This window comes from Microchirus variegatus (genome assembly GCF_963457635.1).
Source record: "Microchirus variegatus genome assembly, chromosome: 9".
In the NCBI taxonomy this organism is placed as follows: Eukaryota; Metazoa; Chordata; class Actinopteri; order Pleuronectiformes; family Soleidae; genus Microchirus; species Microchirus variegatus.
The window spans coordinates 15329013-15346149 of NC_139810.1; the positions used below are offsets into that span (position 1 = coordinate 15329013).

General features: G+C 40.3%; 1 protein-coding gene across 1 annotated transcript in view; it reads left to right on the forward strand.

The window, feature by feature from the left end:
- The window catches only part of mtcl2 (microtubule crosslinking factor 2), a gene marked incomplete at both ends in the record, with an annotated part of 81081 nt that overhangs the window by 11839 nt on the left and 52105 nt on the right, over positions 1–17137 (forward strand). Inside the window, one exon of the mRNA XM_083895433.1 lies at positions 6815–6964. Coding sequence (XP_083751559.1) covers positions 6815–6964 — 150 coding nt within the window. The remainder of the gene's footprint in view (positions 1–6814; positions 6965–17137) is intronic.

Here is a 17137-nt window from a genome sequence, read left to right on the forward strand (position 1 = left end):
CAAAATACCTTAAGGATGAAGCACCACAGCAGTTCAAATACCCTGCCAAAACAGCCCTGTTCAGAATGCTCGGTTTAGTAGTATCTCTTTAGGTCCACCTTAAAAAGAAAAGAAAAAAAAAGTGAAACAAAACTTAAGGGGCAGGAATCAGTCACAGAGGCTACTGGGAGCTAACAGCAATTAGCATTTGGAAAAGTGATCATTTGCAGGATCTAGCAGGCACATTGCTGTCATATATAACATGTATCTGTACACGTATATAAATCCTCTGAGGCTGGAAGTTTGTGTAGAACTCTGTGCTGCACTGTGGAGCCAAGAATAGAACTTTTCGTGGACTTCCGGTTTTCGGATACCGTTGCCTTCGCTAGCACTCTCGCATGTTTTATGGACAAAGCGGAGCTCCGCGAGACAACAACTCCAGGAATTTAGTGCATTGTGACGTCCCAATGAGCGCAGAAGTCAACACTGCATGTTTTATCTCCTGTACTTAGACTGAGGAGGACCACAAAAACATCAGTGAGTCATCTTTTTTCACACTTTGGTGACTGATAGGACCTCCAGAGTCCCAAATATAAGGATTAAAATGATTAAAAAGTTGATGTTGCATAATATGTCCCCTTCAAAATGTTACTTCCAACAGAATCTTATTTGTTAAATGGTTTTAAAGCTTTTTACTGAAATACGACCAACACCATACAAAGATTTGTGTGCCATTAAAGCACAACTTAAGTTTCCCTAATGGGGACAGCCACTATTGTTCATTAAAGTAATGTAGTCGGCTAATAATATGCTCTCTGGTTAGTTCACTGCACTTAACTATGTTTCTTTCACTTTTCCTGCTGGAGTTTTTGAGTTGTTCTTAAATGTGAATATTTTCTATATATATTCTTTGCTCCATATTAAAAAAATCAAAAAGTGAATCATTTTGTTTAGTGGACAAAACCAAGACATTCAACAATCTTAATTTCCAGGTTTGGACATTTTAAGTGCTCGATGAATCGAGAAAATAATCGCTAGTTGCCGCCCTATTTAAAATTCTAAGCAGTATCACTGATGCCGTGCACAATGTTCTTTTGAAGAAAGTTCAAATATGGTTCAAACTTAGCCTGTCTGTTTGACAGCCATCCTATCTAAAAATGCAAAACATTGACTGTTATTCTCTATTTTCTGACATTTTAAACAGTCAGGTTAAAAAATAATTGAGCGATTATCGTTATAAGTAATACTGCAAGAGTTAAGTACTGTACACAAGCGGATCGATGGATGAACAGATGTGAAAATAGTCTTGTAGGTGAGGTCGCACACAACCGTCAAACAACGTCATTTATCACGTTCCATCACTTTGTCACTTCCCTTCCTCACTCTCTTGTTCCCTCCCTCAGTCCAAAGATAGATGGATCACAGCCTGTCCTGGAACAGCTGTCACGCCAGTGTCTCTCTCTCTCACACACACATACACACACACATAATGGCTTTATATAGAGACATGTAGCAGATTACTCTTGTGATGTAACATCAGCAGGAACATCCATCCATTTTCTACCACTTTATCCTCCACATGACGGTGGCGTGGAGGTTGCTGTGCCAGTCTCAGCTGACATAGGGCGACAGGCGGGTTCACACTGGACAGTTCACCAGTCCCAATCTGGAACACGTATGTCAAAAAAGGTTTAAATCAAGTTAAAATCCAGAGAAAATAATTTTTGTTGAAATGAACAAAACATATTCTCCACTTCTACTCTGTTTTTTATTGTAAATGTTAATTACAGTATGTCCAGGAAACTTGGAGCTGCCTGGTTCTCTTGTTATGTTTGGCACATACAGGCAGGGGTTTTAGGGAGCGCTTCATTTACTTTGCTTCTTGTTGATGGAGCCTGTCCTATAGGGCCATAATCATGGCTTATCTTATATCTCATCTAACCTGCTGCCTGTAGTTTACTCTGCCACTGAAGATTGCACACACACAAACCAAGTATAACAATATTTTTAATGAACCCGACACTGGAATTAGATGCTGCTAACACTTTTCAGTGAAGTGAAACATTCACCTATGTTTGCATAAAATAAATGAACATGCAGCTGCTGTCAGAAACAACCAGTTCTTCATCCTGTTAAGTGTGTGTGTGCGTGTTTGTGGGGGTGTGTGTGTGTTTGGAAGCAACCGATGAGTGACGCACACACACACACACACACACACACACACACACACACACACACACACACACACACACACACACACACACACACACACACACACACACACACACACACGTACACGTGTTCCATAACGGTCATCTCGCTAATGACTTCTTTCCCTGCAGATTTTATCAGTCAGTCAGTTAGGGTTAGTGCATGTGTGTGTGTGTGTGTGTGCGCGCGCGTGTGTGTGAGTGTGAGTGTGTGTGTGTGTGAAAAAGGATGAATAAGAGTCTGTTTGTTGAATGCAGTAACACACACACACACACATACATACAGTGCAAATAAAAAAAGAGCCTTTTGATGACTAACTGCCACTTGTTGAACAATATTTCTGTTTGCCCTGTGGCCAGTGTGTGTGTGTGTGTGTGTCTGTGTGTCGACAGCAAGAGAGGGGAGTATGTATATACAGGGTATTTTTATATACAGTCACTGATATACTTTCCATATATAAGGCAACAAGACTACTGCCTACCTACATGTGTACCTTAATTTCACTGAGAAGTGCTGATCCGCACTCTTTCCGTTCACAAGATCGTTTGCCGCTTTCTCTTCCGTGTGTCCGTACTGAACTGGGTAAAAAAAAACGTTCCTGAGGCCGACTCTATAACATGCACTTGTTTATCATCATGTGCTTGTAAATGAAATATGGAACCTTTGCATGTGTTTTCACCCCATGTTTTTTAACTGTGTACGTTTGGAAGTGAGTGTTTCGTATTTGCTGAGCGAGAAAGAGAGAGAGCGAGACTCTTCCTCTCCTTACACATTTACATACACACACACACATTTACACACTCCCAGCTCGGCTGCACTCAGGCTGAATCCTAATTACACGCTATAGCTCTAGTTGCTAAGGTAAGACACACTGAACAGCTTCATTGGTGTCAAATTCCTGCACGTTTGCCTTGAACATAGAAAAGCAAAACAGCATTAATTAGGAGTCAATGGCTGGAGAGCAGGGCGTTATAGAAGTGAGGAGAGAGGGGGATGGACAGAGAGATGAGGGGGTAGGAAGATATACAGAAGCCCCCAAACCACCAGGAGTCTTATTTTTTACTTTTTAATAACATGTAGTGCACAGTGTTTCTGTCCAGTTCAGTCCATGATGAATCTAATGATCTAATGAAGCTCATTAGAGACGTGCTTTAGTAAATGTAAATGCAGATGATGTTGATGTTTTCTGATTGTTCTCTGCTGGACACTGACACAGACAAATAAACACGCTGTGCTCTGATGTCCCTATGTTGATTCAGTTTGACTGTTGAGGTAAAGCAAATCAGAACAGCTGAAATTCTTACTGTTCATGGAGATTTATTCTTACTTTTAGTTTGCGAAAGGAGCTGCAGGGAATCATAAAACAGAAGTTTGGCCAAATATATCAGCTATAGCTAATTTATAGCCAATGACAACATCATAATTGTTATTACAAAACTACTTATTACAACACTATTACATTGTTTTTGCAAACTGGAAATTGCATTAAAAATAAGATAGGTTTTACCCAAACATTACGACCCCAATAACAATACAAAAACCATTAGTATATTGTTTCCATATTGCAAGTGTTACCCTAAATTGTTTTATATGCCAAAGTCGGTCCCTGCAGAAAAGGCTTGGCTAACACTGGGCTATGTTATGGAGTTTCTGGCAGGGGGGTGTGTGACTGGAGAAAAGAGAACTAACAGTTAAGCACAAGGGGAACTGTTAGGAACTAAAACAAGAGAGAATCTGACAGAGAGAAAACACGCGCACACACCAACATATTAAAACATGAATTGGAGCGTGGTGGAGCTTCGGGAGTGACTGAATAGAATGAGAGTGGGCAGTACAGAGGGGCATTGTGGGACTCAGCTGCACAGTGGCAGTGTTTTACTTATGTGCACATGCACACACGCACGCACGCACGCGCACACATATTTTGATGAGAAGCTGTGAGACACATATTGTACAAATGTGAATGAAACCAGACAAAGACACACACACACACACACACACACACATACAGTATAAGCCCTCACATATTATTATGAGTTCTATAAGTGTTGTTTATGTTGAGGCCACTCGAGCTGCACTTACTATCCATGCTGTACAATCACAGTAGATGCATATTATTGGACAGATGTTCACATCATTAAGAAACTCCCTTTGGTTATTTAGATGTGACACAGGTTTGATTAAAGGAGTGCTTTGAATAGACGCACTGAACAACTTGTTTCCATGTAGTCAAATGAAAACATGTGGCAGGTTACAAGAGGACAATAGTGTGTCCATGTGTCTTCATCATGTTTAGTCGAATGATTTGCGCATACTACATTAATGAAGCCCCCACTCTAATTGTTATAAGGCTCTTAAATCATCAGACACTAAACATCGGACATTATTCTGTTAGATTAAATCAGTGAAGGTTAATGAGGTGTGAGTTTCTTTATGAGTTGGTTTGAGTGATTGAACACAAGCGCGTCTCTCTAACATTGAATAACTCTTTTGGAGACATTTTCACGCGTATTTTACAGCTGTTCAGTAAAAACTATAATTTAAAGGTCCCATATTATGCAAAATCAACTTTTTAATCATTTAAATCCTTATATTTAGCACTCTGGAGACCCGATCAGTCGGCAAAGTGTGACAAACGATGACTCACTCCTGTTTTTGTGATCCTCCTCAGTCTAAGTACAGGAGATAAACCACGCGATGTTGACTTCCGTGCTCATTGGGACGTCACAATGCGCTAAATTTCTGGAATTGTTGTCTCACGGAGCTCTGCTTTGTCCGTAAAACATATGAGAGTGCCGACGAGGGTAATGGCATCCGAAAAACAACCGGAAGTTTTACCACAACACTAAAGCAGGATTTAAAGGACATTTGGAAGTGTGTCTGTCACGTACGGAACGGAAATGATGCTTCATTCAGTTTCATTGAATACTGTTGACCAAACTAAATTATACTAACATTGCATAAAGTGAATAATTGTGTTATGTATTATGTATATTCATCAGGGAGTTGACTTTAGTTTGACTTTTTGACATGAGAAACTTTTAATGAGTGAATGCCATTGGGGGTAACTTTTGAGTTGGGTAATGAGACTTTTTAATGAGATTAGATTATATTCCCATACTCCTTGGCTTTATTACATTAAAAAAAAACACTGAGGGTGTACAGGCAGAGAATTCCTGCTGACAGAAGACACTTCACAGCGTCTCGGCTGAAATAAATGCTCCTGTGCTCTGACACACTTCTCACAATGATATGAAACATGAGACTCGTCTTTTATCTGCACAAAGATGAGCCACATTAAAAATAATCTCCTTTGCAAAATCCCATGATGACAGACTATTGTTGGTGGATTTAAGATCTGTTTACTGCTGGAGCTACTCATGTCTCTGCTTCACGCTGAGTCATGCTCAGTCATCACTTGGAATACGAACATTACATGTTTGTCTGCCTGTTTTGTTGGATTGCTGTATTAATGTATTAGGGTATGGCTGTTTTGAAAGCCTAAGCTGTTCTCCCTTGGATAAGTTCTGCATGTAAACGATGAAATTTGCTCTGCATCTGCTGCTTGAGTCAGTTATATTAAAACCAGAAAATGTTCACACTAGTTAAGTTTTGCAAAGCATAATGGTGTTTTCTCTTAGGTGATGATATTTGCAGCAAAATTACCCTTACACACATTGAAGTGTAATTTCCGAAAGTTTGCAATGTCATCATATAAAACATTCTGCAGTAAAATATCTAAATGTTCCAAGACTAATAATGTAAGTGTCAGTGCGATACTGGTGAAAGTCACTGGATCGGATATCAGAGAGATACAAATGTAAATTCAATACAATCCAAAACAGCCTATTCATCATGTGCTTTACCATGCATAGACTGTACATATGTAAATAAATATCACCATTTTAGCTGAGTCATGTTGTGGGCAATTCATTTCTTCTTTGTGTAACACAGTTACACAATAATATCTTTAAAATATCTTGAAATTACAGTTTCATAGAAAATCTGATTTTGTGGCGTATGTATCCATCACTAATGTTATATGAGTAGTAAGCGTACATTAGCCAAAATGTTTCCAATATCTCTTACAATCCATCGCCTTTTAATGACATCACCCACTTTACCTGTCACTAGTATAACTTCCTGCAACAGTTCCCACAATCCCATGGGGCTTCCCGGTTTCTTCAAACTAGTTATTTTGTTTTAATTGAGAAATTGCACACTGTGCATTTAAAGGGTACATATTATGCAAAATACAACTTTTTGATCATTTAAATCCTCTGCAGATCCTATCAGTCAGCAAAGTGTGAAAAAAGATGACCAACTCGTGTTTTTGTGCTCCTCCTCAGTCTAAGTACAGGAAATGTAACACATGATGTTGACTACCGCACTCATCGTCACAATACGCTAAATTCCTGGAATTGTTGTCTCATGGAGCTCTGCTTTGTCCATAAAACACACGAGAATGCTGTTGGGTATCCGAAAACCGGAAATCCGCGAAAAGTTATATTCTTGGCTCCACAGTGCAGCACAGAGTCCTACACAAACCTCCAAACTTTGTTTTATGGATGGTGTGTTGTAGGACACATTAGTCTGAACTCATCTTTCTTTCTCGCTTCCTCAGGTGGCGAAGGACGTCTCCATCCGCCTCCACAGTCAACTGGACAGTGGGGAGAAGAAGAGGAGTCGTCTGGAGAAGGAGAATGAGGAGCTGAGGGTCCGACTGCAGGACCTGGAAGTCGCCAAGCAAGTCCTGCAGCAGGAAATAGACAAGGTAAGATTGATTTCTTCAAATCAACTGTGGCCTGTGGAAATGCTGTTTGTCTTCTTATCTGCTGCGATGCTGTGTAGTAAACATTTGTTGAAGTAGATCAGAGTAAAGTAGATAGACTAGTATGAGGTCTTTTAGTGTTTTTCTTGAGTTTGGCCCTAAGTGGGAATTTCAGTAATACACTGAGGTCCAGACAGATTTCGCTCGACGTCCTTTTGGCCCTTTGATGAAAACTGCGTTCACTGTGCTCACTTTGCCCGGGAGCCTCAGGAGAGCTCGTCTCTATTCTCATCTTGTGCTGACTTTGTCTCTGCCACTCTGCAGCCTCTCCTGGGACACTTAAGTTCCAGGAAGTGTAGCCAGCAAAACACTGCAACGACTGACTAAAATGTTGACGGTGCCAGCTGAAGTCAAGAGAAACAAAGCAGAGTTGATGTAGCAATTTTCTTTCTTCAAATAATATGGATAGAAATTGATGTACTGTAGCACCCTTCACTCTGAGCCCCCCCCCCCCCCCCCCCCACACACACACACACACTCTGTTCTGCTCAGTGTCTCTTTTCCCTAATGTCTGATGGTCTGATGGCCTTGGCCCAGGACCTGGTCCGTGTTATGGGGCAGGCTTGGATGGGTATCTGGCAGGGGATCTGGGTCTGTCTGTTCTCGTCTGGCTGGACTGATTTTCCCTGTGATGTAATACAAGTTTACTGTTTATGGACAGTGACTATACTGTGCTAGATAAGCAGCGGATTTACTTAAGTTAAGTGGATGAGAGAAGAGGTGAAAGCAAATCGCTTAGTTGCCTTTTCTTGTTCACCATTGTGTGTGTGTGTGTGTGTGTGTGTGTGTGTGTGTGTGTGTGTGTGTGTGTGTGTGTGTGTGTGTGTATGCGAGGGTGTGTGTGTTTCAGGTGTTTTACCTGATTGGGTCAATTTGCTGTCATTTTAAACCTAACCTGTGGGTATGAAATATTTTGTGTTATATCTCATGGTCCTTGTAAAATATGCACTTTCTCACAGCCGGGCAAATTCAAAATGCATTGTTGAAGCAGCACACATATAATCTGCTGGGTTAAGGTTAGATTTTGTTTACCGTTAGCAGAATTTTAACCTTCGTGCTTCGTTTTTAACCCAGTGAGGGTGTTCCCTCACATTGAATGTGCATTGTAATCTACGACCAAATAAAAAAAAAAGTCCACATGCACTGCAGTAAAATGTGACACAAATGTAAGTTCCTGAAGTACTGAATATGAGTTGATATATTTAGCCTGTTGATTGACCTGGTGACTTCTACACTGTGGCTTTGTCTGTCTGTTAGCTGGCAGTTTCATAAGCTGTGTTGAGTTATGCTAAGAGAGGGGAATTCTTCACATAGCTGATATGATACTGGGTGTGTGTGTGTGTGTGTGTGTCCATCCACATGGGAATGTCTCACTCATCTGTGTCTCACCTTTTATCAGTATGCACAACAACTACAGTTCCTTTCTGACTGAGAAACGAATGAAAAGAATGTGAAAAACAGGAAACGATCGAGTCCATTTTTCATGCACATTAAAATTAAAAGTAAGTTTACAGCAGACTGGACACAAAGACATTTAATCACATAGACAATGGACTCTGTGGTGATCCAAATGTGTGCAGGAGGGTTTGTGAATTATTGATTGTGTAGTAGTGGCTGCAGCCTCCAGTCTGCACTGATATCGACGTTCTTTAAAAAGCAGAGCTTTCCAGTGAACTGGCTCAAACCTCCACTGATGCAGGCTTTCAATATTTTACTGGGAACTGGAGAAGAACCAGTCTTTAGTTTACACATTCAGTGATAGAGATGGCAGCACATAGTCTGTATTTTTTTTATAATCCTGCATTCAGGAGGTAAACATTAAGGCTACGCAATATCGAAAATTCATCAAAATACAAATTATCGCATACAGAAATACTAATTAAAATGATTGCAGATACTGCTTGAATTGCCATAAACGTAGATTGTTGGCTGCAAATGTAAAGGTAAAATAATTGCTTTTGTTTTGTTTGTATTTAAAGGAGATGTATTATAGAATTCTATTCTAAAAGTTTACCTAGTTCCCTGGTGTCCTAATGAACATGACAGGCTTTGGTCAAAATATGGATGAAGGTTGAAGCACCACAGCAGTTCAATCATCCTGCCAAAACAGCCCTGTTCAGAACGCTCGGTTTTGAGTGCCTGTCTCTTTAAATGCAAATGAGACACAGGAAACTACATCAGCATCACTGAGGCTAACAGCAGTTAGTATTTGGCAAAGCCATCACTTGCCGACCCTAGCCGGCACATTGCTGTCATATATAAAATGTATCCACTGGACACATAAACCCTCTGAGGTTTGTGTAGAACTCTGTGCTGCACTGTGCAGCCAAGAATACTTAAAAAAAAAAAAAGAAGAAAAACTTCACGGAATGTCAGAAGTCAACATTGCATGTTTTATCTTCTGTACTTAGACTGAAGAGGACCACAAAAACATGAATGAGTCATCTTTTGTCACACTTTGCCTACTCATATGACATCCAGAGTCCCAAATATAAGTATTAAAAATGATTAAAAAGTTGATTTTGAATTTTCCTCCAATATGGCATTTTTTAGAAACATTGCAGTTGGATTGAAATAATAATGTTCAGTAATAATGTACCACAAGCTTTGGTGGTAGCCTGACAACTTCATTCAGTTGGACTACTGTCCTTGACTCACCGATACAAGCAGTAGTGGGGGAATCAATTTATTGAATTGTGTGTGTGCCTCTGCCATGCTCGGGGCAAAACATGCCTCATTAGCTTGTTATTATTTGGTGGTTTCAGGTATAGATGGCACTGGTTTTCTTACCATGCAAGTACTGAAAAATAGAACACTTTTCAAGCTAATGGATCAGAAAATGGGCCCCCTCAATGGTCCAAAACAAATGTATTGGCCTGAATTTCGACATGTTTTGTCGCTGTTGTCTTGCTCCTCTGTGTCCTGGCCTCTTTTGTTATTTATGGGGTGGGAACTGTGGTGCACGTGCAAAGCACTCAGGTCAGCTTGAGTTCCCACTCTGGTCTGACTGAATGTATTGAGTTATTGGTCTCCCTCTTGTATTATCTGGGTCCGACTTTGAGAGATATTTCTAATGTCATGTAAATGCACTGGTTGTTTTCAATGAACCTGAAGCAGTTTCAAATTCATGGAAAGTCATACGAGTACTGTGTATAATCATAACGTCATGTTGAATGTGTGTAATGATCTGTGAATTCATATACTTGGGTTAATTGTAATATTCACACACTGTGTGTGAGTTTTTAGCACACGTGCCTCTATTGTGTACCACACTGTGTGCAAAGACACATTTCACACAGTTGAATCAAACGAGCAGAAAGACAATTCTGTTCTGTTGTTCTGTTTTGCTGTATGTTCCTTTGAGACCCTCCAGAAAAACAAACACCACCTCCCTCTTCTCCACTCTCCCTTGTTCCCTCCATCTTTTTCTTTCTCTTTATTATCACCTTCTACTCTGTCTCCCTCCCTCTATTCTCCACTCTGAGAGACACACACAGGAATGCTGATGTGGGGATTTTGTTTTTATTCCGTCTCCCTCTTGCAATATCTCTCCCCCGTCAGTTTCTACCTCCTCCTCTCTTCTGTACTCCCTCTCTTGCCTCCCCCTCACCAAAGCTTTTACTCCCCCTCTCACTCATACCTCTCCATTTTTGTCCAATGTCCACCACCTCCCCCTCCCCCTCCTCCTCTTCACATCTCTTTCTCTTCTCCTTCACAACAACCTTCCCTTGCTACACTCCAGCTGTTTGACCTCTGAAGGAGGCAAGGTGGGGTTTGATGAAGGCAGGGACAGATTAGAGGACCATAACTATGTAGGTTAGGATGTATAGAAGGAGGGAAGGAGAGTCGGTGTCTGGAGGTTTATGAGAGTTTTTGTCATTTGAAGGTGAGGACAAGAATAAGAGACTGATCAAAGAAATATAGAGGAAAGAAGAATAGTGAGACAGATAATGGACCTGGGTGTTGAAGGAATGTGATTTCATGAGCTTTGTGGACAGGCACTGGTATATTGATGATGAAAAAGTTTAATGAAATATAATATATATATAGCATATGTATATGAATATATGCGTATGTATATATGTGTATATATGTATGTATATATATACACAACCATATATGTACATATATGTTTGCGTGTAGAACTTCAGCCCTTGTAGAAGGACCCTCTTGGAACCATTATTTATATATATAAATATAATATATATATAAGTGTATATGGTGAGTTGTGTATCTAAGCAAATTTTCCTTTTTCTTATGTAAAGGCTTTTATTCACTGAAACTGGGTTTAAAATGTTTGTTCTTTGCTAATAAACTTTAGACTTGAATTCCCTTCAGACACAGGACTTCTGCAACTGAACAGACTGAGTCGCAGTGTGATCTTGCGTCACCTGACCTACATACTGTGACCTGATTTGCTGGACAAATGTTTCTGGTTGTGTTCAAGGACAGTACGGCCGTTTGACACGATTGTGGACTCGACATTGTGAGGACAGTTAGCAGCTGGTGATAGACAATGACAAAGTGTCCGTCCTTTTACAAAAATGAAATGAAGGATCCAAATATGTAATTCAAGATACAATTCAGCATCGTCTTTCTGTATTATTTTTATATATACACAATAAAACGTGAATATTTCATAGTGTTTTGTTAACTTAAATAATCCTCAGATCCTCAAAAGACAATGCAGCCTCATTTTAGATGCTCAAACTGTGCTGAGGGAAAGCGCTATTGTTTACCGCTGCTGTGCAAGCAGCTCGAGGGCGGGTGGGTCTTTGTTTGCCGGCTGCAGCAGAAGTTGACCAGATAAAGCTTTTATTTCAGTTGTGGACACACTGCCTCCAGGTGACCAAGCACAAAGGCAGAACAGAGAGCTGGAGAGGTTAAAAGAAGGAGATGGAGGGATATGAAATGGAGGGATACAAGGGAATGGAATGGCTAGTTGAACTGGAATAGTTCCACTAAGAAAGGGAAGGTAAAAACACAGGTCTGTAACAAAGGAGAACAAAGGGGGGGCATTATGCAATGTAGGAATAAGAGAGAGAGAAAAAGAGAGACGGTGAAGAGGGGACTGTTACATGTGGAGTGTGGAGGCTGACAGAAGGAAAAATTATGTTTAATTGCATGAAAAATACTGATCGACTGCAGGATGAAGGGCAATACACAGTATATTAGTCATTGATTCTTTCTCTTTGTCCTTTTCTTTTGTTGTCTTCTCCTCTTATTCAGTCTCTTACCTCTTCTCTCACAGGTAAATACTTCCTACCTCTCTCCATGATTCTCTTGAATGTCACTCAGAAACCCCTTTTTTTCGATGTGCTTGTCTGTGAACATGGTTATTTAGAGATGGTGCATTAAGGATGAGAAGGTCACTCTGTCTACCTGGGCACATCCACCTCTTTTACGTCGTTTCTCCATGAAGCTGCTGTGATGAAGCTTCCTGTGCAGCTATGAGTGCACATGGCAACAGTAAATGTTTGACATCGGAGCGATTTAGGATGGTGCTGTTGGGGAAGTAAACTACTCTTTCACGCATCAGTGTGTACTGCATGAACAGCTTCAATAAATTAGTGTCATGTCTGACATTTACTCATATATTAGTACATGTACAGTCAGAAAGAACTCATTAATCATGGCTTTTTTCATACTAAAATGAGCAGGTTTATATTTATATTATATGGGAACCCAGGTGAATTAACAGCATTTTCACTGCCAGTGTTTTTTCTGCCCTTATGGTGTTTTTCACCACGGCATCACTTTGTCACAAATGCACCAGAAACAAAAACTGGAGGAACACTGAATTTGTCACTCAACACTATAGTGCTGAGTGACAATGTAATATTGGTTACTTAAATTATTGAGCACTGTCCCAAATTGTAAGAAGTAAGGTTTGCCAGATGGATAATGGACACATTCACTTGGGTCTTTCTTTCCCACTAATGCTGAAACCATTTTAAATGAACGCAGTGTGCATAATCAGTTTCTGCAGTGTGTCTTCACAGTTAGAAACTGCTGGTTTAAACCTGCGTTTAAATATGATTTTTGACCAGTGTGAATGGTATAAGAGATGCCTGAAGCCTTTTCAGCTGGCCACTATTTTATTTGTGTGTCAGAAGTCAAGTTTATGTCCTAGTATCAATTACATGCTCCATCCATCTAAAATGACTACAGAAATAGCAAAGGCATGGTTTTGGTAAATCAAGTCTAGTGTAAAATGATGAATTGACCCCAATAGAGTGAACAAGTGAGCTGTTAAGGCTTCTCTGTCGTCTCATGTCTTTCCATTTACTGCCGAAGGAAACTGTTCCCTGTTATTTCTGACTTTCAGGAAGTGCTGCCCATTGTTTGGACTGAGTTGAGGGATGTGGGGCAGGGGTTGCTGGAGACTGTGTAGTGCACTTTTTGTTTTGTGTGTGTTTTTGTTTGTGTGTGTGTGTTAGCCTGCGGTGTGTTTGTGCTCATGGCTGCGCAGACCTTTAAATTTTACTCTGCATGCATGTGTGTTCAAGTTTTTATTATGCAAACATTATAGTATGAGAGAGAGAGAGAGAGAGAGAGAGAGAGAGAGAGAGAGAGAGAGTGAGAGAGCGACATAGACAGGATTAATGGAAGGTTCAGTGAAGCAGTAAAGTTAGTGTGACGTTTCATATCAAGCCTGATATACATTTAGATACATTTTTGCCCAGCACTAGAAGAAGGTTATATATGCAGCAAATAAAAATATGGTTCAAATCCTCACATTTGAGAAGCTGAAACCACAAAAAAAGTAAATTTTACAAATATATCAGTATAACTAACTGCCTAACTAATTTAGAAATTTTAAATCTAGAACAATGTCCTTTTATATTTCATCACAAAGCTATGCTTCAGTTCGATTCTATTAAGCTTCGGGGACCCTGATTATGTGGTTTGAGGATTACGATTCAGATTCGGAATTCAAAACTTAACAACAGAATTTAAAGGGGACATATTATACCCTATTTCTCCAAGTTAAACTAGTTATCTGGTGTGTTAAACTAGTTATCTGGTGACATGCTTTGGTCAAAATACCATAAGGATGAAGCACCACAGCAGTTCAGTCACCCTGCCAAAACAGCCCTGTTTAGAACGCTTGGTTTAGTAGTATCTCTTTAGATCCACCTTAAAAAAAAGTAAAACAAAACATAAGGGACAGGAAATGACATCAGCCACAGAGGCTACTGGGAGCAAACAGCAGTTAGCATTTAGAAAAGTGATCATTTGTAGGCTCTAGCAGGCACATTGCCATCATATATAACATGTATCCACTGGACAGATAAATCCTCTGAGGCTGGAGGTTTGTGTAGGACTCTGTGCTGCACTGTGGAGCAAAGAATAGAACTTTTCGCTGACTTTGCAGACTTCCGGTTTTCTGATACCGTTACCCTCGTCAGCACTCTCGCGTGTTTTACAGACAAAGCAGAGCTCCGCGAGACAACAATTCCAGGAACTTAGCGCATTGTGACGTCCCAATGAGCGTGGAAGTCAACATTGCGTGTTTTATCTCCTGTACTTAGACTGAGGAGGACCACAAAAACACGAGTGAGTCATCTTTTTTCACACTTTGGTGACTGATAGGGCCTCCAGAGTCCCAAATATAAGGATTTAAATGATTAAAAAGTTGATTTTGCTTAATATGCCCCCTTTAAAACGTAAACCTGAAACACAGAGAGATATTGGAGCATCTCTGAGGAGCAATATGTGCTTTGTAAAATCAGATCAGTGCCCCCAATTCTGCTGACTGCTCCCACACTGACAAAGAGAGGAGTTATTTCACCAGAACTTCACCTCACCTAAATGATTTCTGTGATTTAGTTGAGTCAAACAGTGGAGTGTCAGTCCTTCAGTGGCCTGTTGTTCTTCTATATGTGACTGTTCTGCAGCACGCAGGTCATGGCACTCGTGTTATTTCCCCATGGTCCTCCGGAGGCAGACAGGACACAATGAAATCTGTAAAGTGTTCTGCTGGGACACGAGCGTTGTTAAATGGGTCAGAGCATCAAGGCAGCGCAGGTTTAAACTTAACTCTATCTGGGTCGGGATGATTGATTAGAGGGAAGATGGTCTTAGAAGAACACAGAGGGAAGTCAGCCACGTTGCACTCCACACCAGAGATGAGCCGGATGAAGGAAAGTTATTTATGTTTGTGTGGTTTGAGAGGAAGGAGGAGCAGGAGCAGGGACAGTTTGTTGGAAAAGAGAGAGAGAGACATAAAATAACAGTCGTCCTTCAAAAGAGAGAGACACAAACTAGTTACTGCTGCAATAATCGGATCTCTGTGTGGCGTAAGATGATTATTATGGATGGAGCGTTTAAGAAGAGAGAACTAATAAAAGAATAAACTTTTAGAGCGAAGATAAACCTGGTTAATGTGGTGGAGAAAAAGAGGAATGGAAAAATAAAGAGAACAGAAGAGGAAGTAGACTTGGAATGAGAATGACAATTAAGGCCTCGGTTTAAAGAGAAAGAGGAGAAAGATTGGTGTTATGAGAACATAAAATAAGCAGAGGAGGAGGAAAGTTATTGCAGAAAGAAAATACAAGCAATTAAAAAGATTTAAGAAGCGAGGGCGAAGCATTTCTGAGTTAAAGGAAGCTTTGGAGAAGACGGAGGTCTCACACACACACACACACACACACGCACATACTTTTTCATATGATATGCACTAATAACACTGAGTGACAAAGAGATCAAAACATAATTGCATGGTATTTTCTACTGAACACAGTAACCTGATCAAAGGTAAAAAAAAACATTTCCCGTTTCACTTTGAGTCACTTGTCTTGTTGTGACACGTACTTTGCAAAAGATTATAATACTATATAATTATATAGTATTAAAATATATCAAATAATAAATGACACCTTGTGAACTGGAGTTAAACTGATTCAGGGAATCAGTAGTGATACCCGTCTACTGTGCAGCTTCTCTCATGATCTGACATACACCGCTAAATCTGTTCGCAATATCTTTTTAGCTCAGTGGAAGAGCCAGAGCAAACATTGTGCCTCTTCAACATGAGGACGCTTTTACACACAGATGATAAGTATCGTGCCTGCATGTTTACTCTGCTTTTCCAGCACTCAAACACCTTTTAGGGACCAGGAAGGGGAAAGCGGGGGTAATTTCATGCCTCAGTAGAGGTAACATGAGTCTGTCGGAGATGCCCCACATCCTGAGGGGTAGAGAGGTGTTGGAGTCACTGATGGAGAGAGTGGGGAGGTGACTGGGGAGTAATCACACTGTAAAAACACAAGAGGGAAGGGCAAGAACTGAGGATTGAGGGCAGACAGAAGGTGGGATGGATAAATGGAGAGGATGAATGCATAGACACCATAGTTTATGAGCCCCTGCTGCAGGGAGAAGATCCAACTGTATTACATGTTTAAATGTGAGTCTATTCAGACATTCAGCCTAAGATTAGGTCTCCAAATTGCTCCTTTTTTATTTAAGCAATAAGTAGAGAGTTGTGATTGGATGAGTGCCACGAAAGGCTGATTTAAAATGGCTGATAAACGCTCACCTTTCCCTGAGTGCTTATGCATTAACACAAAATCACTCTTCACTGTTCCTTCATTAAATGGAACCTTTGCTTTTCTTAAATGTCACATTTTCTGGAGTTGTAGGTTGACCTTCACACTTGTTTATTCTTTGGTTTTGGATGTGATGATATTTTTACAGAGTAAAGACTTTCTAACTTCGCTGATATAACGTTATATAACATTGATAACACTTAAGAGCAGGCTCCTGGCACTCAGACCTGAAACATTTCAAATATAATTACACTTCACTTACATCAGAGCAGGTGTTTTCTTTGAAAGTGTCTCTTCTTTCCCTGACTTGCGTTTAAAGTGGTAATAAGGCTGAAATGAAATCATCCCTTAATCTAAGTCTGAATGAAAAGGATAGTCACTGTGTGTTTGAAGAGGAAGAGGACGCTTTGTGATGGACGGGAAACTGTAGGCAGTGTGTCTAAGTGTGTAAGTCCACACAGGACTGAGGAAGATGGAAGAAAAACACATACAAATAACCAGCAGGTGCAATGACACCTTTGGAAGCTGTTAGTGGGAGAAAACACAGAGGGAGTGGAAAGAGCAG